Source organism: Tribolium madens, unplaced genomic scaffold, assembly GCF_015345945.1.
Source record: "Tribolium madens isolate multiple individuals breed KSU strain unplaced genomic scaffold, Tmad_KSU_1.1 Scaffold_19;HRSCAF=116;Tcas5.2_LG9, whole genome shotgun sequence".
In the NCBI taxonomy this organism is placed as follows: Eukaryota; Metazoa; Arthropoda; class Insecta; order Coleoptera; family Tenebrionidae; genus Tribolium; species Tribolium madens.
Window position 1 is genome coordinate 9,514,059 of NW_025400983.1, and position 22,395 is coordinate 9,536,453.

General features: G+C 37.8%; 1 protein-coding gene across 1 annotated transcript in view; it reads left to right on the top strand.

Moving 5' to 3' along the window:
* The window catches only part of LOC123013285 (protein tiptop), a 97,040-nt gene extending 74,980 nt beyond the window's left edge, over positions 1–22,060 (top strand). The window contains exons 2-3 of the mRNA XM_044411721.1: positions 17,681–17,870; positions 18,030–22,060. Coding sequence (XP_044267656.1) covers positions 17,681–17,870; positions 18,030–21,285 — 3,446 coding nt within the window. The 3' untranslated portion in view covers positions 21,286–22,060. The remainder of the gene's footprint in view (positions 1–17,680; positions 17,871–18,029) is intronic.
* The last annotated feature ends 335 nt before the right edge of the window (positions 22,061–22,395 follow it).

Consider the following 22,395-nt stretch of genomic DNA (forward strand, 5'->3'; position numbering starts at 1 on the left):
TCGACATGGCCGTCGAGGGGCGTTCGGGCCGAACCGGCTCACCTTTGCTCTGCATGAGTGTCCGTCCGGGCTGTGGCGTAGAGCGCCCTTTAGATTTATAGACGTAGCCCGAGTGACATCGCGGGTTCTGTGCGCGTTTAATTATAATACTTTATTGCCCAATAAATCTACCGGTCCTCCGTCCCCCCACCTGCCCTCTTTGAAGGATAGCGTTCAATTCTACAGACCCCGACATATTTTATGACCGAATTATGCATTATTCTCCAGCCCCGGAGTTTCCTTTTCTTTATCTCCCTTTATGCCGACGTCCTCGCCTACCCTATCTCGCTCTGTTTTCGAATGTTTTGTGGTACTACGGAGACGAATTAAATAAAATTGAATCATTCCTGAAATGAGAACAATACGCGCTGAGGCGTCCGGAGGCTTGCACGGACTAACTAAAGGAAAGGACTGTAATTGCCACGAAAACTAGGGCTTAACTTTTACCACCAACACGCATTTGTCCGACAACGTATCACTCATAATTCAACACTGAAACACAAACACATCCTTTTCCAAAAAATCATTAACTCGAACATTTTTTTTTGCATCAAGTTGTCGAGGTTCCAATTGCTACGAGTTTTCTTTTTGGGCCGCGCTGTATATGGTCAATTTTTGCGGCGTGTGTATAATTAGGCGGCATTTGACGGGCTTTTATTCGTTCGTCTTTGGCAAGCGTGTGATAAACCCGTTGAATTATTTCCGTCTGACGTTTTCAGCCACTCTAAACCGCCATGATATATGCGGTATTTCATTGAATCAAATAAATTGTGTCAGAGTCGGAGTGTTTATGAGTTGTGTTTGTCATAAGGCCGTTCGTCCCGACCAAATATAGAGGTCGGTGCTGCAAAACCGCCACCACCACCAACGGTTCGGTTCCAACTTTGATTTGACTAATATACAATCGGACAGGAATATTATTTTGTCGAGGATGTCGATCTATATTTTGATCTACGCAGATGTGGGTATATTGAACATAAACCGCAAACCATCATCATAGCTATTAAATTTTATACGCGTTTAGATTTATGGGCAGAAAATTAAGCTTTTGTATAAAATTATAACGTGAGTGAAGAGGGGCATATCTTCGAAACCCGTTTGCGCACTTTGCGTTTTTTCTCCTATTATTTTCTTTAGAGATRATATGACGACCAAGTTATATCTGTCGCAAATTCGCTTGAAAGATTTACAGCATTTATTACGTTCAGATTCGTCGGCCGAAATAAATTTTATCACAAATAGACTTTGAGTGGAGCAGCAGCAGCCTTTGTATAAATCGTCGATGGAGGTTGACAAGTGGTGTTAAAATTATTTGTCCTGTTGGCACTAGACGTTACACTACGTCTACTAATAGTGCTTCGAGTTTAATAATTGATYCCCATCTAGACATTTAGTACTGACATGACATATTGCAGGCAGGTGCCCGGCCGCCTCTGTTGTCACTCATTCCTCTGCTGAATCCATCTCTGGATCTTAAATTGCCAACAGCAAAGATGATTTGAATACAAAGCAAGATGCATAAAGAATTTGTATCAAAGAATAAACTTCAACAGAATGTGGCTAAATTTAAAAAWWAAAMYYYTKRAAMYKGKWAAAATTAAAAGYAATGAGATTATGTATACCATTGCGGGCATTAAATTTTGGTAGGATATGTCATTTTGAAACTTTTTTCTTTAGTCAAAAAAAAGAAGTTTCCATGTGTATAATTTWGTCAGTTTCARGACAGTAATTTTTCATCGTGTTACAARAGAGCATATTATGGAATGACATTGACTACCAAAATTAATGCTCGCAATTGTACATCTTTGGGTATTTTATTTAATTTTTTGAACTCAACAGTTAATCGCGWGCGTAAATTTTTGTACGAACCTCAATGCGCGAAGACGTATCTGCGCATTCGCGTATACATGAAGTACACGCTCCTTCGTCGCCTGTGTCTTAAATAATGCGCTCATACGCAAAAAATGTCTTGCATATTTTTATTAAGGGTACTATCATACATTTGTATGCAATTTGTGTGACTAATTATAAATGTTTCGATAAGTATTTCAAAATTCATACCTAGTTCGAAYAGTAATAATCAGAATTTTTACGGCGTGTTACGTTGGTTTTATTAATCAGCTGTCACTTCTAGGAACCAATTTGATGCGAAGCTATTTAATGTTATGATATAAAAAATTATTCTTTGTCTCTAAGTTCAATTTTTTTGGTTTTGGCAACAGTTTTCGASGTATTGTTAGCCCTTTAATTGTTCTATTGGTGCCAAATTCTATATACATACACATTGTAAAATRAAAATTGTAATGTCTAGTTTGATCTTTCTTTCCAAGCAATGTTATTCAAAGTGGTATGACMATTATTTTTATTTTTCTAAGACAGTGATTTGAATCATGAATATATTTCACTTTCTTTTCCATTTACGACAGATGTGTTTGTTTTATTTGTGTTTTCTTTAATCTTGCTAATTTTGTTAACACACTTACTTTTCACTTGAGCCTCACGTAATGATAAATTTATGTCGTTTTTTTGTTGTTGTCTGTTTCTTCATTGTGTTCAGTCTTTAGTTTTTTATTTTCAATTTCGGGATTTGTAAATGAGTTTGAAGCATTTTTGAGCCGCTTACGACGGTTTTGAACGTTGGAATAATAATTCGGAGTGCTGATTCTCASGACGCGTACCCTCGTACATAAATAATGTTATTATCTGGATCTGGCTTAAGAAAATTTTCTCGCGGTAGCGACGTGTCGCGGATTTATAGTGTGTTTATTGTGGTCTTAATTCGATTATAGTATGGTAATTACACCAATTACGGTTTGGTTTGGTAATGTTGTTTCACGCTGTAATTACACATTTAGATTTACAATGTGTGCTCGTTTAACGTCACACTTAACATACCGTGCAGTGTGGAAGCTGCCCCAAGTCTCCTAAAAGGTCACAGTCCTGGTGCAGCGAACGAAAAATCCACAAGCGCTATGCATCGGTCGTCCATTGTATGTGTGCCAACTATTGTATTTCAGGTGAAATATGGTGACCGGCCTCGACCAGGAATGTTAATATTGTGTTACTGGAAGAATGCCTCGCGGCTCTCGATGCGAATTAAAAATGCAAATTACTTGATATGTTAATTCCGTTCAAGTGTTAACACTTCATTACGTTGTCGATTTAAACCGGAAGCCGCTGCAGGAATGTCATCAGGTTAAGTTGGCAGGAGCGTTCAGCACCTGSCCATCATTCCATCAAAGTGCGAGCAGCGTCGGGACCACATGCTTCACATACTCCCCGAATAAAAAATCGCAAAATGCTTTCTGAAATTCGCTGAAACGTCTGAAAGTGGCTCTAACGGCGCCGCCAGAAAGCAATAAATTTCCAAGACATGTAGCAAATACATAATCAGCACAGTAGCGTCGGTGGTGCCGGGCCTAAATTAATTCGAATCACGTTAACGAACGTTAGTAAATTAGAGGAGAGAGGTTTGTCTGCCTGGGCCCTTCATTGTGCCGAGCTTAGCTGTGGTCAGCACTGACAGCCCCAGTTCTGCAATGCACAAACCCTGTGCTCTCACGTGATTTACGTCTTAACCTCGTTTTATATAATGTCAGCAGGACACGACGAAATGTGAATGTGCTTTAATTTATCGCGAACAATGATGATCTTCATACCCAAACACCGACTCTTTATGACCCCCAAGCGCCCGCACAGAAAGATGCTGAAAGAWACTTATGGACTATAATGCAAATTSTTTGTTTTTCTTGTTAGTCTATTGTCTATTAGAAATTGATATTAACCTATAGGGGTTACAATTAAAGTTAAAAAAATAARTTTTGTACTTTTTATGTGCAATCACTATGCAGGATGTCCGGARAAAACGTTGGAAGATTTCGGAAGGTGATTCCTTAGATCAAAATAAAAAATTCTTTTGAATCTGGAAATGCTTTCTAGGGGAGCTACAGCGATAACTCCATCTTATTTGGAAACAGAATTAATTACTTTATGAGTGTCATCAATGTCATCACCTTCTGGTAAACCACAAATGGTCTGCTACTACCGAGCTTAATCCTCATAAAAGTATCCTAAACAATTTTCTTCTCAATACAATGAAGTGCAGAATTCTGCCCTGTGGTGTTGTTTCGAAATATTTCTAGATTTACTATACATACAAAAAAAAACTCACTGCTTGGGGAGAAAAATTGTTTTTTTCGAAAATGGTGTATCGTACAAAAATAACACAAAAAAGACATGTTTTGAAGAAAATAAGACAATAAATTCGAATCTTTTAAAAAAAATTTGAAAAACTTTTTCTGAAGCAAAATAGATTGACTCCATTGTGTCCGCTTCCCTAATTAGGGTACACAATTTTTAATCAGGATATCACTAATAGATTTAGCGTCAAAAAATTTCTCGAGACACCCAGTATACGTGTGTAATTTCATTACACACTTACACTCTTGGTCAGATAATCTTCGGGGTAGTGAAATATTTTCCACCTGTTTGTTTACAATTAATAACTATATTAAAAGACGCTTAGTAAAATAGTTAGGATACAATTTGAATTCAGAAGTGATTAAAAAAAACGCTGAAACAAAACGAGACAAATTTTAATTCTATGCATACCTAYTTACACATTAGGTATATGAATTGGTGAATAAAAGTGCATAGGACCTACGAGGTATGAAAAAAGCAGAACTCAAAAACACGTAATTACAAATTTTTAATTATTTCTTAAAGTACCGAAGCAATAAGCAAATAATTATTTATCACCTAGGTATAAGAATAAAGTACTTTTTATTTTGCTACTTTTTATTAATTTAATTCTTTTGCATAGTCGTATAAAATTATGATTAGACAACAAAATCAACGATCCTAAATTAACAACGCTTGTATCTAGATGATTATTAACAATTTTTTTAAAATTATACAATACTAATGGAGGGTAGACTTTTAAATTRGCAGTATTTTTTCTCTTGATTTTATTTGTTTGTGAATTGTGTGTTAACGTAACTGTTTCGTGAGTCATATGTGGTGTTAAAATAAATAATTACTGCGTCTCGTGCGACTCAGACCTAGGTTGGATCGGGGCCCATTTATTAATTAGGTGAAGTTTATGTCCGTGATCCGGTCAAACGTTTGACAGTGACGTATGGAGTAGAGATAGATGGATGGTCCCATGATAACACATAATTACAATAAATCAATGGTAAGTGGGCAGGTGGACAGACAACAAAGGTGCTTTGGACATTTGTGTAGGACCACGAAACGACCTCTGCGTATGTATGTTATATGTTGTTATTGACTTAGGATGGCTCCCACCACTTCACTTAAATGACACACGATGATGGAACGGACTCAGAAATGGTTGGTCTGGGACTTTTGCTTTTCTAAAATACGTCCGCTTTAATTAGGATGGCCGTCGCGAGATGTCGCTGCGAATAATGGGTGACTAGTACCGGTAGTGGAGCGTATTTAACTTTGTAAGTGGTGTTGCCATTTTATTGCCAAACGTTTATGGCTAATAAATATGAGCGTCTGTTTGTTGTTCATTATTTGTTGTGATTTATTCTCTATTAGACATCAGAGAAGCAGCGGCTGCAGATCTCTGTACATAATAAGAGTGCTCAGTGTAAATAACGTACCAACTGATCTTCTTGGCCGACGTTTAGAGCGGCTTTATTGTACTTTATGGATTGTAAATATGCTGCACAGATAATTGTTAGCATCTGTTGTGCTTTGACTGGGCAAACATTTGGATTCCCTAATGGAATTTTATTAAATAACTAACGTCAAAGTAGGCTGCGGAATGTTTACGGGAAATACGGACACCACTACCGTAAATTATTGCGTAAAAAATAGCTTTCCAACTATTTAGAAAAAAATGTTGGTCCAGGTATTACCCTTCATAAACAAATTTATAAAAACTTTACTTCAAACAAATTCAAATTAAATTAAAACTTTTCAAATTTATTTTCTACAGGGTCAGTATTAAACATTGTATACGCATAATTTAGGAAATGAAATGTTATGATCAATAATAATTTTAAAAAAATGCAAAATATGTTAAATGAAACTTTTTTATTTTTGTCGAATGTTAATAAAAGATACTATTTCACTCTGTCTAAATAAGGAAAACCGATTGACAAAACTTTGAGAGGCTTAACGTCATTAAATGTAATGTCGGCATTGATGTCATCAGTTCRAATTATTTAAAATTTAAAGCTAATCGTGTTTTTGGTTTATCTCGGTTAATAAGAAACTTTTACTAGAATTTTTTTAACATTCGATATTATTTGGTATAAATTATTAGTGAAATAAAGATGACGAGTTATGTAAAAAAGAGTATCAATTGTAATTCGCAAACTTTACACAGAACCTTTCCACAGATATTTTATTATCATAAACAATAGTAGACATTAATTGCAAGTCTCTACTTCTACGGGTACCTAGACTCTAACAGTTCTTCAAATTTGCCCCTATTATTGCATATTCTTAGTTACCAAAAAAATTGGTAAAGTAACCGGTGGACATAAATTTACAAAAGTTTGCACCTGATGTATTTTTTGGCACTGAATCTTTTGATGAAAAGGAACTCACTCAATGAGTTTTTTCATACCTATACACGTAAGATTGAATTATCGCTCCAGCTCCGTAATTAGAAAGCATTTCCGGACTTATAGTAACTTTTTTATTGTGGTCTGGATGACCACCCTCGTTTTTTCCGGATATTTTGTATAATAGTGCTACTACAGCATAATATTCCTTCTGTGTATTGATTAGTTGTTTAACAGTAAATTCACGTAAGACTGAGTAATAAAAATCTTGCGTCACGTAAAATTTGTATTTTACGTGTATTTTAAATTATTACCAAGTTCTTGTGATGCTGGTAATAATGTAAAAAAATGAGCAAATAGTTTAATTGTTATGTGGACAAAATGTCTTTACAGTGGAGCACAAGCTCAATCGAATCCTTCATATGGAGGTGCAATTATGAACCCAATAAATTTTCTCATGAGAAATGCAGCGTGTGTGTATGATTGCGCTTGGACCCTTTTATTTTAGCCTTTCAATCTCGACTGTCAAGTCTAATTCAACTTAATATGTAATTTATATGGGGAGACACTAGGTACTTTTCAGTTTTAGATACTATCGTTATATTGTGTTGTGAGCCGGAAAATCATCTAGGAAATTAAGCTAATAATGACATGTTGTTTTCCCAGGAGTATAAAAATGGTCTGTCAAATGTCAAAACTGGCGGGAAGGAGGGACCGTTGAGTCATGCATAGAATCAATGGCGATTACAAATTCGATTGACAGATTTATGTCCACTGACACACTTGGTTATATTGCATGGCAATATTATAACAACACAGCAACCGATTTCCAGTCCCCTGTTATTTGTGTGTAGTATACGTGATATATGATAGATACACGGGGCCTAATAAAACATTTTGATGACAGTTTATGAAACGCTCGCAATGAGTCAACTTTAACAATAGTTTTCCCCAATTGAAATGTTCGTATCGATTGCTAGAAGGATAATTTATGGGTGGTAATGAAGTCGGCTTTATCAAACTTTTTACAACGAAATTTTTGCAAATTAGGATAGGTGTGAGCGACAGCGATGCAAATGTTAGGAAAGTTCATTTGCGTTTGTTTATTCAGCACGGACGATTGCTTTTCTGATGCGACCTCAGCGGGACGTTGAACGTTTATTTGCAATATCTTTAATCAGTTAGGAATTTATAGAGAGCCATTTTACCATTAAACGCATTTTTTTAAATAAATAATTTGCTGTGATATTGCATCTATTAACTTTATGTTCGCCGTGTCCATATATTTTACGTATTATATTTTACACCAAGAAGCTTCTACCTGCATCTCGGTGCGGCACTTTTTAAACGTAAACCCAATTAAATAAGAACTGACGCAACGGTGGCACTTTTAGAACGTAATACATGCCGTTCTTTACMTTCAACTGTTGCGTATTGTGATGAAAATAATATTCTAGAAGAATTCCTTTGTCGCAGTTGCAGTCTGCATACTAATTACGTTGGTACCAATTCCAGGTATAATTAAATGCGATTCAATCAATCATCGCGTTTGTTTCTCGACCATCTGACATCCATCATTTTACTACTTGACAATCTCCATCCAAGGCTGACTTTTACCTGCATCTCCTAACAAAGCTCTGAATAGATGCCTAGTCATGTTGGCGAAAGACAGGCGTCGTCGTATTCCAAACATACAGAACGTCAATCAACACCCATCACTTTTAGATTGCGCTAATCAAGGCTTAAAAGTACGTCAACAGCGTTTTTCTCCCTTCTTTTCCGATTGGTGAAAAGAGACAAGGGATGATCCGTTCGGATGTTGACTTGGTCATTTCATCGATGAGGCGTAATTGTAGACGTCTCATCGAGTGTCCTCGAAAATGTAAATTGTTGTTAGAGACAATATGAGGGGAACTTTGATAAGAAAGTAAATTTTTCGTTAATCGATTGCATTTGAATAATTCATGGAATTATTTATCAAGTTCAAGAAAGATAATTAATAGTAGCGAAATCATCTAATAAAAGTCTAGCAATGTCCCTTAATTGTACGCTATTCAATATTCATTAATAACCCTGTCCGCCAACGTTGCTAAATAAATAATGAGGTTGATGAGGTTTGCCGTTTCCACCACCTTTCAATTCCATTAACTATTTTTCCTTTTGTGTAAAGTTACATTTCTAATTGGCAAAGTAATTTATCGTCTTTTTCTCGTTTCTCCTGTTTTGGCAAAACACGGATTCCCCCAAAGAGATAATGAGACGAAGAGATCTCCGACCTCGTCGGTGAAGGTCCTGAAGAGCTGATGAGAGTAGCGAACGAGCAAACTTCATTAGACGTGTCTAAGGTTCGATTACTGCGGTGTTGAAATAAGATTTCTCACCTATGACCGCCGTGGGGAGCAGGAAACAGTCGTATCCGGCGCTGTCCGCCACTCTCTATCCAGATCCAGAAGCAAAGCTCCCCTAGGATCTGAGCTCAGCTCCAGCGATAATCAGGTGGCGGCACACACGGCATATCAACCACCCCTTCATTAATGAAAAAATACGTCTCAATATTCATAGCGAGAGAAAAATGGTGCAAAGCCGGGAGTTAATTTCCTCACGTCCGTCTCTCTTCCCCACCTGTCTGCTAAAACAAGCGATTCAGCCGTCACTCACCGCAGCCACAATGAGTCCTGTCACTCATCCATCTCTTTTCTCCGGCCGCAGTTTCCTTTGTTCATCTTCTTGTCTTCTTATTACTTCTCTCCACTGTACGCCCTCTCGTCAACGTCAGACTTTTATAAAACTAAATTATTTCGCTTCTTTAACTGCCTCTTCTTTGACTGACATGTGTGATTTACTAGCCAACAACTCCACACGTCATACACTTTTTATAGGGTTTGGTTACACCAAGAGGTAACTTTGCGTTGTAAAATAAGCCATAAAATGTCTTGAGATGAAAAATTTAGTTACTTCTTATCGTCTTGCACCGAAACAAGTGGTTRTTATAACTGTATTGTGTTATCTAGTTAGTCAAGACGTTAATTTTTATTTATCATTATCGAGGGTGCGCAAACATTCTAAACACTCTTTATAAGTACGATTGTTTAAAAAATAAGCTTGTTTATAATTTATTAGCCCTTTGTAAACACATACATAGTTTACATACAGGTGATTCCAACTAACGTTTTATAAAATATTTAGTAGTCAAGTCAAACTGCGTAATACAGTGTGTTCAAAAAGTCCTTTTATCGAATAGGCGTATTAGTTGATGACGTATATCGCATGGCAGTTTCTATGTTAACTAGATCAAAAAAATATTTTATAAAAAGTAAAATACTCATCTAAGCAAGTTGGATTTTTCTATGAAACCTCTTAAAACATTCTAAAATAAGATGTAGTTGTTGTTTATTCATATAAATCGTGTACCACGCTTTCCTGTCATGAGAATTATTTTGCCAATTTTCATTTGTGATTATAACTTTTTATTTTCCACAGACACGTTCCAAATCTCTACGTTTGCTTGATAGGACTTTTTTAAAAAGACTTTGAAACTTCAAAAAAGTCTAATTTACACATTGGAAAATTAAAAAAAAATGTGTTACTTCATTTTTACGCAATTATATTGTCGGCCACTGTACTGTTGCGGACAAAATACTTTGGTCTTCATTTTCCTGTAACTTCAAAAAAAGTCATGTAAAGCAGACAACAACGTCAAGTCAACACTGATGACTTTTCTGTTGTCAAAAATGTAGCACTTTCCACCGTTCAAAAATTTAGAATCGTCTCCCTTGCTTCTGAGGGATTGTTYATAGGCCAAATTGCAGAAAGATTGGATACAAGAAAAAGTACGTTATATAATTATGTTGTCAACAAGTGGCGAAGAACGTTAAACTTTGACAATGGTGGACAGTAGTAAAAAATAAGTTTAACTACTTGCTTGCTTTACAACTTTGTCACTCAAGTGACATTGACGACCAAAGTATCTTGTCCCCAATAGAACATAGATCAATGTGTGAGAGTAATTTATACCGTGCGATCAAAAAAAAAWAWTAGAATAGGCAGTGATTAAAGTCGTTCAGATGGCAACCCTGATTTATGACATCAAATGTCAGCGGAAATTTTGACACGTTTGCATTTTATTCCTTTTGAGTGAAATAATGTTCACTTTAGAGCAGAATTTTTTTATTGCTGTACAAGACGAAAACAGTGAATGGTTATTTTCATTTAATTTTTTTTTTAGTTTAGTTTTTACATTTAATTAGAATTTAATTATGTTAAGTGAATGACAACTTATGTTAGCATGACACATCATAGCTACGATCATTCCTATTGGTGGATACAATATGGGAGGGGTATTATTTAGTTCATTTCTGTTATAGAAGCGGATTTGGAATAAAATTTTTGTATTATCAAAACGTTAATTAAATAGAGAATTTGTGCATAGAAGTTACATTTTATATTGATTGAATGAATTATGAATTGAAACTTTAATGAAGCTATCTAATTTTGAATTATATATAAATTCTCGATTACATAAATTTAGGAGAACCCGATTTTTTTTATAATGTTTACTGAGATGGTGAAAATGGTAAAATGCGGAAATTCCCACCCGCATTGTTTCTCTAATTGTCATATGCCGTCTATCCGTCCATCTATCGGCTTGTCACGTGTATCAAGTTTGTTGCAATGCACCGCTAATGTGACATTAAAATGCGTGGGATGAGGCACAATAATTGCGAGTGGAATCGCGGAGGCGCCGACCACTACGTGAGCTTTGCCTCACGAGTCTGCGATAGATCCTGTTAGTGTTAGCTGGCTGGCTGCCTTGATTGGCATGTGTTGAMCTCTGCGCATACTAATTATCAATTATTCCTGAAAGTCGCTCCTTAAACAACTCACGCGTTCGCGGCCCTGCCATCCAAAAGCAGGATTAAAGACGTTGCAGGAATCCAGCAGGAAAGGGGGGCGCGGATGAACGGTGCGATGCCGGCTGGCGATAGTGCGAACACGAGTACCAACATGGGGCATTACGCCGCTTAGCAGCCGATCCGTAGTGCAAACACGGCTATAATTGTTGTCAACGATATGCGGAGGAACGCAACAGGATTCGATTGCAGGAGAGAAAGGCGGAGTAAAGTCGACTAGGACACATATCCGTTGACCAATGGGTTCGCCGATCTTCCTCCTCGTTCGACGACTACTCAGGATATGTAGATACAGCAGCTCTGCTGCAAACTAATTACGCTGATTTATGTTGCCATTGTTCATTGTTGGGCCGTGTTTGGACAGGTTGGAGACATACGTGCACGCCCTCGACGGACGGTCAAGCCCCGCGACGGCMGGGAACGGACCTCCTTCGCGATTTTTTTTAAACTTCAAATGAGTCCTTTCATTATGCTTATCATTATAGGGAAGATGTGAGGTGCGCACGAAAGCCACATTATACGGGGAATTTCAGAATTCGTGTCCCAGAGTATAATGTCAACGACAACCAGGAACACGAAAAAAAAAATGTTAAAAAAATTCTATCGATGAGGATTTCGAAATTATGAGTGTTTTACATTTATTTCTGCTAAAGAAATAATTTTGTGTTTTTTTTACTGGAGGATATTAGAAGAGGAAACAAAGAAGTTGTATCCTGAATTGAATTTTTTGTACTTTTACTGAGTAATTATGAAAAAAAAATATATACAAAATTATCAGTACCTAACAATAAATAGGCTAAAAAGTAAATGTCAAATTTTTTTGACAGGTTATTTGTTGGCTGTGTGGAAAGCTGTTTTAAGCTTGGATCTTGGATCTTAATAATTTAGCATTTCTTTTGTACCTACTTTTGTATTATGCATAAGTGGCACAAGGATGTCTCACACTCTCAGCATCTTAATTGTGTTTTGTGTGTAGGCCGCTCTGCTTTAAAAATATTGTTTTGTTTAAGGTACCTAATATAAAAAATTTCAAWGTTTTTAAATTAAATTTGACAGTGTCATCAGTTTCACTTTTTTTCTTGACTTCACTATGTATGTACTCAAACCACGAAAAACTGACATGACCTTCATAAATAGAAATTGCCACAAAATATTACGACTGCTTCTGTACTGTCAAAGGTACATACAAAGTATAGGGTGCCAATTTATAAAAACTGTGAAAGCTATCACAGGTATCTGTCTATCTAATGTTTCAAACAGAACRTCATTTGACATTTTTTCAACTCTACTATCACTTGTTAAATATTTGCACATACTTTGAAATCACCCTGTAYATACATGAATTTTGATTTTTCCTCACTAAAATGGAATATTTTTTCATTTGTGTATAGTATTTTTAGTGAATAACTTGTAATGAAATATGTATGTATTATAAAATTCATGGTATCAAAAAAAAAGACAGAAAAACATTGGTGGCAACAAGGTTAAAGACAAAACAACGACAACTGAAAAAAGTTTCTTACATTTCTTGCGTTGTCAAATCATGCTTTTGACGTAAACTTTCTCTTGTGATGAAACAAATAAGATGCCATGTTAATTATACAGCAAGCGAAAGATGGAAATTGTAATAATGGATCACAACTATTTTTTTATAATTAACGACCGAAATGCTTATATCTATGTCTTACGCAGGCTTGGATATAGGAAATTAACATGGGAAATTAGTTTTTATTTTTTTCCGGCTGCAGGAGTAACAGAAATCAAAGTCTAATTGATGGAGCTTGTAGTGCTCGAAAAGAGCTATCTYATCGWCATTTTTGTCGATTCTACAATTAACTCCATTTGGGCRAAAACGGCCCTCGAAAAATCGAAATTTGAATTTGCCGCGTTAGCGTTACTAAGAAACGAATTATCAAGTCATTGTTGCCAACAGGATACTATCTTTATTATGATTTTCAGCAAGGAATACATTTTAAATATTGATTTTAGTTTTGTAGTGTTCAGAAATTAAACAAGRGTAAARATTCTAATATCGTARCAAAAAATTCACAAACATGATCTAGAAAAAAAAATTAGGGCATCTTTCTCCTCGGAGTCTCGGGGTTTTTAATCTCATGCAATGTATTTGATCGTCGATCGAAGTTCAGATCTAAAAATCAGATTTTAGTCCACCGATGCTAAAATAACGATTACTTACTGTATGATGTTTGTGAACGTGTTTTTTTAGCCTGTTGATGGATTTCTATGCGTGTTTGATACAATTCTAAGGAAGAATACGATGAAAATGATTCTCAATTTCACACCATCAACATAACCCCCAATTTTTTCGCTTAACATCTCACTCTAATTTCTAGTTTGCAAATTTTGCGGTTTCATGAAAACCATTTCACTCAATTTTCGATCTGTTTTTTGCATAAACAACCTTCACAAATCAACGATCAACACAGTGTATTAATTCAATCGATGATCGAAAGTTTCATCCTAAAGATTAGAATTTTTAATTTTTATCAAAGGAAGTGTAAAAAAAAATAAACGTTACTAACTGCACTCATTCTTTTCGACCTCTGATGCAGTATTTTGTAATTTTGGTCCAATTTATAGAATAAAGTGTGGAAAAATGTTTAACTTCACAATTTCAACTATAATCTCACATGACTTGTCACTTCAATAATGCAAGCAAATTTTACTTTGGCTTGAAAAGCATTTTCATTCAATTATTGATGTGTTTTATTGGAAAATCAACATTTTCCAAAAACATTCAGAAAACACAATCATTGCAAGGGTTTTTAGCTGACAAAGTTCCTGTTGGCAATAATGACTTGATAGTTCGTTTCTTAGCAACGCTAACGCGGCAAATTCAAATTTCGATTTTTCGAGGGCCGTTTTCGCCCAAATGGAGTTAATTGTAGAATTGACAAAAATGTCGATAAGATAGCCCTTTTCGAGCACTACAAGCTCCATCATCAATTAGATTTTGATTTCTGTTATTCCTGCAGCCGGAAAAAAATAAAAACTAATTTCCCATGTTAATTTCCTATATCCAAGCCTGCTTGGGACACCCGGTATACTTTATACAGGGACAATTTTTTAACCCTATGTTCAATTTGAAAAAATACAGATCAAGGCATTGCTTCAATGATAGAGACTCATAGCGTGTCTACAATTTAAGAGAAACAAAAAAAATGTGTTAATTAAATGAAGATGATGACAATACAAACAGAAAAATTACAGGCAGATAGAATATTTTATAGTAACAAAACAGTAACAAAAGCCACACATTTTTTAAAAATGACATCAAGACTTTAGACAAGTYACACTGTCACGAGTTTGGCTATTTTTCAAAAGATTTGTGGAGACTTCTGTTCTGAGTTATAATAATAATAAAGGTCTTTTTTATATGCAAAAAAAAAATAAACAATAAAATAAAATACATAAAAAAATTAAAATTCCTAGGAGTTATAATAACAAAATATAAATTTCATAAATTTTTCTGAAACTCAGAGTCCTATTTCTCAATAATTTGATGATGTGGCTTATCACGTTTTTACCGTAAGCCCTTTAACTCTGTCTTTAACGGTTTTAGTCTCGCAGACAGCTAAAGAGTGACGAAAATCGCTTGTACTTGTGGTGGCGTGTGTAAGAAGCTATTTAAACCCAAATTATTAAAGATCGTGTCGTAGACTTTTTTAAAACAAATTTAATYCTCTACAACTTTGTTCTTTACACTTTTTTTATCTTTTATGGTATGTGCAGCGTTCTCAAACAAAKTTAAAAACATGAGGCGAAGCAAAAATTTCTGTTATATTCATTATTTTAAAATATAGTTTTCAGGAAATTTTTGCTATATCTTCATTTTTTACTGTRAAGTATTTAATATTCTATCTAACATCTAACATTTTCTGTTTGTGTTGTCATCATCTTTATTTAAATAAAGTAACATTTTATGTCATTGCTCTTAAATTGTAGGCACGCTACTAAAATTATTATCATTACATCGCAGTAATGCATTGATATATATTTTTTTTATTGAACATAGAACATAAGGCTATGTTCAGAATTAAAAAAATGTCCCTGTGTATACTACTATATTTTTACAATGCCATAATTTGCCAATGCTTTTTTTAGGGGTGCATACTTAAATTTAAAGTATATGTAGATGTTTTAAGTTTTTGGTGTTTTTTTTTTTAGCCAATTGTGGTGTTGAATCGCGCCATTAATTCGCAATATCTAGTTCAGTGTGATGTTATCACAAAATTGTTCATGTTAAGGGGCAGTTACACTTAAGCAAGTCCGGCGTGTCCTGGCGATTCTATAAATTGGCTAAGATCAGATCACACATTCGTTCGTCTCACATTCATTAACAGCAATCAGATATCCAACGGAACGAAAGATATTGGAGTAAGCGTCTCCGAGTGCAGCGCTTCGGCTGGTAGCGAGCGTGGAGCTTTTTAAGGATTCCCGGAATTAATTGCGCTATCCTGCGCAAGTTGCAGGTGCGCGTGACAGACAGACACGGTGCTGATAAGGCGGGCATTAGATAGCGACCGCGAGGAAATACGCGACGGCGTTCCTCTTCGTGAGATACGGCTGCTCACACAACGAATACCTTATACGAGAAATATGCGCTCAAATGAAAGACAATGGTGCATAAATCAGGCGACCTCGACGGACCATGCCATGTATTGTTCGGGTTCAGGACGAGCGCTGAAGTCGGCTGACTAACATACGGAAAAATGTTATCTAGTCTAACACTTCCGGATTAGAAAAAGGCCAATGGAAGTGCACGTAGTGCTCGAAATATGAGCGGTCTTGGACCGTAACGATCTAATAAAAGCACGACGGAACGTTTTTTCTCTTCATTAACCTTTACAATTTCCATAGTTATATCGTGCAAACAGAACGGTTATTAATATAGACGATTGTGGGAAAAATAATAGAAACAAACAGTTGATGATGGACAATATCTTACGGAAGATTTGATGCAATAACATCATGTCGTTCTTTAGCGTCCCTTAGCAATTTAATCGAGCCATTACTAACACTCCCGTTCTTTCTGTACGTCCCTAGTCCAGCTTACGACGTCCATATTGCATTGTTACTTGATACCAGACAGAATTTACAACCCCATTTGGCTTTGTCCACACACGGGTATTCACTAACAACACCACACCGATAAAACCACCGGCCTTGTTGAATTACCTAAAAATTTCCCTAACTTGATCAACCCTCGTCTTGGAAACATCGCACAAAGGCACGCGAGAGTGATGGATTTTTTGCAAACTTTCCGTGTGTTTGTGTTAATTTATCTTACATGTTTGAGATTTACGAAGTCTTCATCGGTGTATAGCGTCCCGCATGCAAGATCGCCGCCGTTAGCTGTTTGGTGGTGTGTAATTTTCGTATTTGCATTCGCGTATTAAGGTGGTCATAAATCTCTGGCAGTATCGTTTGCACCGGTCTGCGTATTTCTTTCCAACACGGCGGAAAAGAAATGCAAACATGAATGTGAACTGACCCATCAATTATGAGCAACACCTGGTATATACAGAGACGATGAAAAACGTGATAGTTCAAGGCAAACTGCAGATGTCATTTCTTGAATGATTTAATGGAACTGCCGCAATAAATTAATCTTTATTAATGTGTTACGTTTGATTAAAGTCGTTTCTCATGGAAAGTCGCGTAGTGTTCACATTTAACTTGTGTAGATGTTGGATAAAAACAGGCTCCAAGTCTTGACAACATTAATAATACGTGGACGCCAAAAATTGATTTCTGATAATTGAAATGATTAAAAACTTTGTCTGAAAGCAATTTAATCAAAGTTGAGACAATGGTCTTTTGATTGCGAGTCAAAATTCCGAGCGGTTGTCAATCAACCGTGGGTCGACTTCATTAAGAAAGTTATAACAGAAAGAGGAAACAATGTGATCCAGACCAATGATAAATTAAAATAAGTAGTGTGCACGCTGCGAAAATACAGAGCAACACGACATTTGATTACGATATTGTTTCGAAAACTCGTGATGATGCGATCTCATTTCCAGATATACCTATTTGGTTCGAAAGTTGCAGTTGCAATTCTACATCTGTTTCACTATATAAAGGTTATTATATGCTGGTGCTGGCTCGATCGTATCTCTACCGCTCGAAATTCTCTCACCGAATAACGGAAATATTCTTTTGCAGGGGAAGGTGGCGAGGAAGGCTCGCCGGAAGAAGGCGATAAATTGGAAGGCGACGAAGACAACGGCTCTATGACTCCCAATTCGGTCGCCTCTCCCGTACCRCCCGAAGAAGAGGCTACCTCTCCGACACCTGGCGATGTCCCCACTCCCTCTAGTCCACGCTCTGTCAACGAAGATCCTCTCAACTGCAGGTAATTGCACAACCTCCCAAACCTTCAGCAATCYCTYCATAAATTACACTTGTTTATCTAACTTCTCAATGGAGCCGCAGTTTGATAATGCAACGTTTCCGCTTTCCTCTTCAGTCTCACTCGAAACTTTCTCATATTAACCGACTTTATTCTTTGCAGGGATTTACCGAATTCCCGTTGCAATTCTCGCGAGTCATCGGATTCTCTAGGGCAGCCCCGCTGTCCATCCGGCGAATCGATGCTTTCGGAGCGTGCAGCTCTGTTACGGGGCGTCCCGATCGGGGCCTCGGCACTGAGCCCCGTCGGGGTGACCCTTCCGCCCACTCTTCCAGCGGCGGCGGCCGCGGCTTTATTGCCACCTCAGACCGCTGCCATGGCGGCTTAYCTCAACGCGGCGGCCGTGGCGGCGGCGGCCCAACAATCCCATCGTCTCATGATGACATCGCCGTCTGGCTTCAACAGGGCCTCAGTCTCACCGCTGATCTCATCTTCGTCGTCGCCGCCAGGAGTCTTTCCCGTTGACGCGCCAATGCACTCTCCGCCTGGTGACGGTATTCTTGACTTTAGTAAACGTGGCCAAAAAAGTGACGCTGATAGTGACTCTGACGTGGTTAATCTTAGCAAGCCAGGGACTCCCCCGAGCGGCGAATCCGGGAACGGCCCTCTTGATCTGAGTGTGAGCAGCCGGAAGCGCTCTAATGAGGACTCCGTGTCGCAGCCGCCGAATCGCAAACCGCGAACTGATTTTAAACCGCAGGTTTTGCCTCAGTGGCCCTCGCCGATCGGTGCTTCGCATTTACCGTATTTTGCTGCTGCCGTTGCCGCCGCGTCGAATTTGTCACCAAAAACAAACAATTCGTCCGACTTGTGGAACGGCAAATTGAAACACGGGGCCCCCACCCCGAGCGACGCTACCAAAGCGTTGGAAAAAATGAGCGAATTAAGCAAACTCGGCGGCGAGGACTTATTCCGTACTATGGCGAACGCCGCCCCAGGAAATTCCGCCGGTAACAGACATAGTGCTTGGCAATCGCACTGGTTAAATAAGGGCGCCGAGCAAGCAAAAGATGTGTTGAAATGCGTCTGGTGCAAACAAAGTTTCCCGAGTTTAGCCGCGATGACGACTCACATGAAAGAAGCGAAACATTGCGGCGTCAACGTTCCCGTCCCTCCGATGCAATCACAAATCATGAATCCTCAACCTCAAATAACATCGCCTTCAAACACAAACACAAGTACCTCTTCTACTAATTCGAACAAACCTAATTCATCCGATCTCAACATGTTGATCAAAGAAACAATGCCTCTGCCACGAAAGTTAGTTAGGGGACAAGATGTGTGGCTGGGCAAGGGAGCTGAACAAACAAGACAAATACTCAAGTGTATGTGGTGTGGTCAAAGCTTCAGATCTTTGGCTGAAATGACGAGTCACATGCAACAAACGCAACATTACACAAATATTATCTCGCAAGAACAAATTATTTCGTGGCGGTCGTCGGATGATGCGAAAGGGGGCGGCGGAGGGAGCGGCTCAGGTAACAACCAACCACCGGGAGGACCGAGCAGTCATGTTAGTGCAGTTCTGACTTGCAAAGTTTGTGATCAAGCTTTCAGTTCTTTGAAAGAATTGAGTAATCACATGGTCAAAAATTCACACTATAAAGAACACATAATGAGATCGATTACTGAAAGTGGGGGTCGCAGAAGACAGACGAGGGAAAAACGCAAAAAATCTCTCCCCGTCCGAAAACTACTAGAATTAGAAAGAGCCCAACACGAATTCAAGAATGGTGATAGCAGCAGTTTACTCGARAAAATGCGTGATCCTTCAGGAGCTGGAAGAATTACTTGCGAAAAGTGTGGCAATAAAATTGACACGTCTTTGTTTGTAGATCATATAAGACAGTGTGTCGGAGGAGGAACCATAGGAAGCAATCAGAGAAATTTTCTTAAAAACGCACTTATGTCAAATAATATTTTACCACCAGAAAGTCCAACTAGAGATAAGTCGAAACAAAATGAAAAGTCTCCTTCACCCCAACAACGGTCACCTTCAGTCACTGATTTAAGTACCAACAAGGACGGTACGACCGTTCCAGAAAATAATAACGGTTCTTCTCCTTCTGTTCTCAACGCCATCGAGAAATTAATTGAAAAAAGTTTTGATTCACGATCTCGACAAAATTCGTCTTTCCCCGGTCACGGTCCAACTACAGCTCCTATGGGTTCTAGTATTTTAAAACGATTAGGAATTGACGAAAGCGTCGACTATACCAAACCATTAGTAGACGCACAAACCATGAATTTGTTACGAAGTTATCACCAGCAACAAAGTCATCATTACGGTAGACGGGAACGCAGTGGGAGCGAATCGAGTTCAATATCAGAACGTTGTAGTAGTCGAGTAGAGTCTTTAACACCTGAACGCAAAATGGAACCACCGGGAGTACCACTGAACAGTACTCCCAGATCCACCCCCGACAAAAGGGAAAAATCTCCGACTTCCGATAAAGCACAAGAAACGGAAGGCGAAGTCATAGTGAAAAAAGAGGTTAATGACGAGGAACGACTTGAGAATCACACTAGTGTTAAAATTAAACGTGAAGCTGAAGATCGTGATGAAGACGAGCGCAGTTTTCACAGTAACGGTGCCAAGGAGGAGGACGAGACGAAGCCTTCGGTGACTCCYTTGTCCAGTCCTCGACAGGCTGYAGAGACCCACGCAAGCAGTCCCTGTCGGAACAGTGCTAGTCCAGCCAGTAGCGACCGCTCGGGCACTCCTCGTAGCACCAACGGTGATAGGAAACCGGGCGGTAGCTTGGGGGCGTTGAGTTCAATGTTCGATARCTTGTCCGGAAACAACACTAGTGACGCGTTAGCGCCGTCAGGTGGCAAAAAGGGCTCGAGTCATCCATTAGCAGCCTTACAAAAATTATGTGATAAGACTGAAACCCACACAAACAACCGCACACATTCTGCAACATCCAATTCGAGTGTTAACGCCAACACGAATAATATTCCAACGAATAGCGGGACGACTCCTGGTGCAATTTTGGCCTTCAGTTGGGCCTGTAATGACGCGGTGATGACCTCGGATTCGATAATGAAGTGCGCGTTTTGCGACACGCCGTTTATTTCAAAGGGGGCGTATAGACACCATTTGTCGAAGATGCACTTCGTGAAAGATGGAGTTATTCCCGATCCGGTGGCGCTCAAATCGTCGCAGCAGGGGTCGAGTTCGTCCAGTGAGGGGGTGCCGTTGAAAGGCACTGCTGTACCGCCGCCGAGCGGGTCCAGTGGCCCCGGGTCGACCGGGAGCAAGAGTCCGCCGGTGGCGGGATTCGAGGAAAGCCCGCATTCGAAGTTCTTGAAATATACAGAGTTAGCTAAGCAGTTGTCTAGCAAGTATGTGTAAATATTGTGCGTGTGCAGAACATTCCTATTTTGTAAAGTATAGTCTCGAAGGCATAACCGCTTTGAGCGGTTTAATATTGTGATGTTATCATATCGTCAACCATAGTAATAACGGTAGCTATAGTGATATTACATTGTAAATTCATAGCGGAACTACAAATTCTCAAGTGATTATGATTGTTATACGAATTTTAAGTCACAAAAATCCTGTAAATAGTACCGATAAGTCAGTATTGTAAGATGTATACTTTTGAGGGGGCGGCCACCGTCGGTCTGTTTTTGCCAACAATTTATTTACTTATAGTTGTGAGCACGTTTCAAGCTAGTTGCGATGGACGGTGGTAGCGAACCGGTGCCATTTCGGCCCTTTGACGTTTAGAAATTTAAAGTGAAACTAAATTAGTTGTTGGTAAAAAAATAAATCGTACTTTTGGGAGTATTGAAAATTCGTATTAAAAAAATTGTAGATGTGGTACCATTGATTTCATTCATCATGGAAAAAAACCTATTTATTAAGTACGAATATTGTAAAAGTTTGAAATGAAATTACACAAACACTACGTATACGTATATCGTAAATATCTCATCTTCCAAGAAAGTTTTTAAATAAATATTTATCAATAATTATACTATACTGAATAATACAAAAGATGTATACGCATTAGCTGATATTCATGGCAAAGCTCCTTTATGTTATTGAAAATTTTTAAACTTTATTTAATATTTTGTTGTATTTGAACGCAATGAAGGCTCAAATAAATATATGTTATGAACAATACGTGTATCTTTTTTCCCAATGTATCAGAAAGACAAAACACTAGAATCAGAATTTTGAGTCATAAATTAAAAAGGTAAGTAAGAAACTGACAAAAATTAACTATTTTACCTTGCTTAAAATTATAAGAAAAAAAAATTCAGCGTTTTGAAGGTTTGCTGAGTTTATTTTCCGTTCTAAAAGAGCAAAAATACAATTTCTAAAATTATTTTAAATTTTCTAAAATTAAGGCTAACGTGAATAGCTTAGGTAAAATGTGTCATATTTAATGAAGCAGTTAAATGAGCACGTCCTAACTGGCTTTTAAGTAATGAAATAATTGTATAATTGATGACT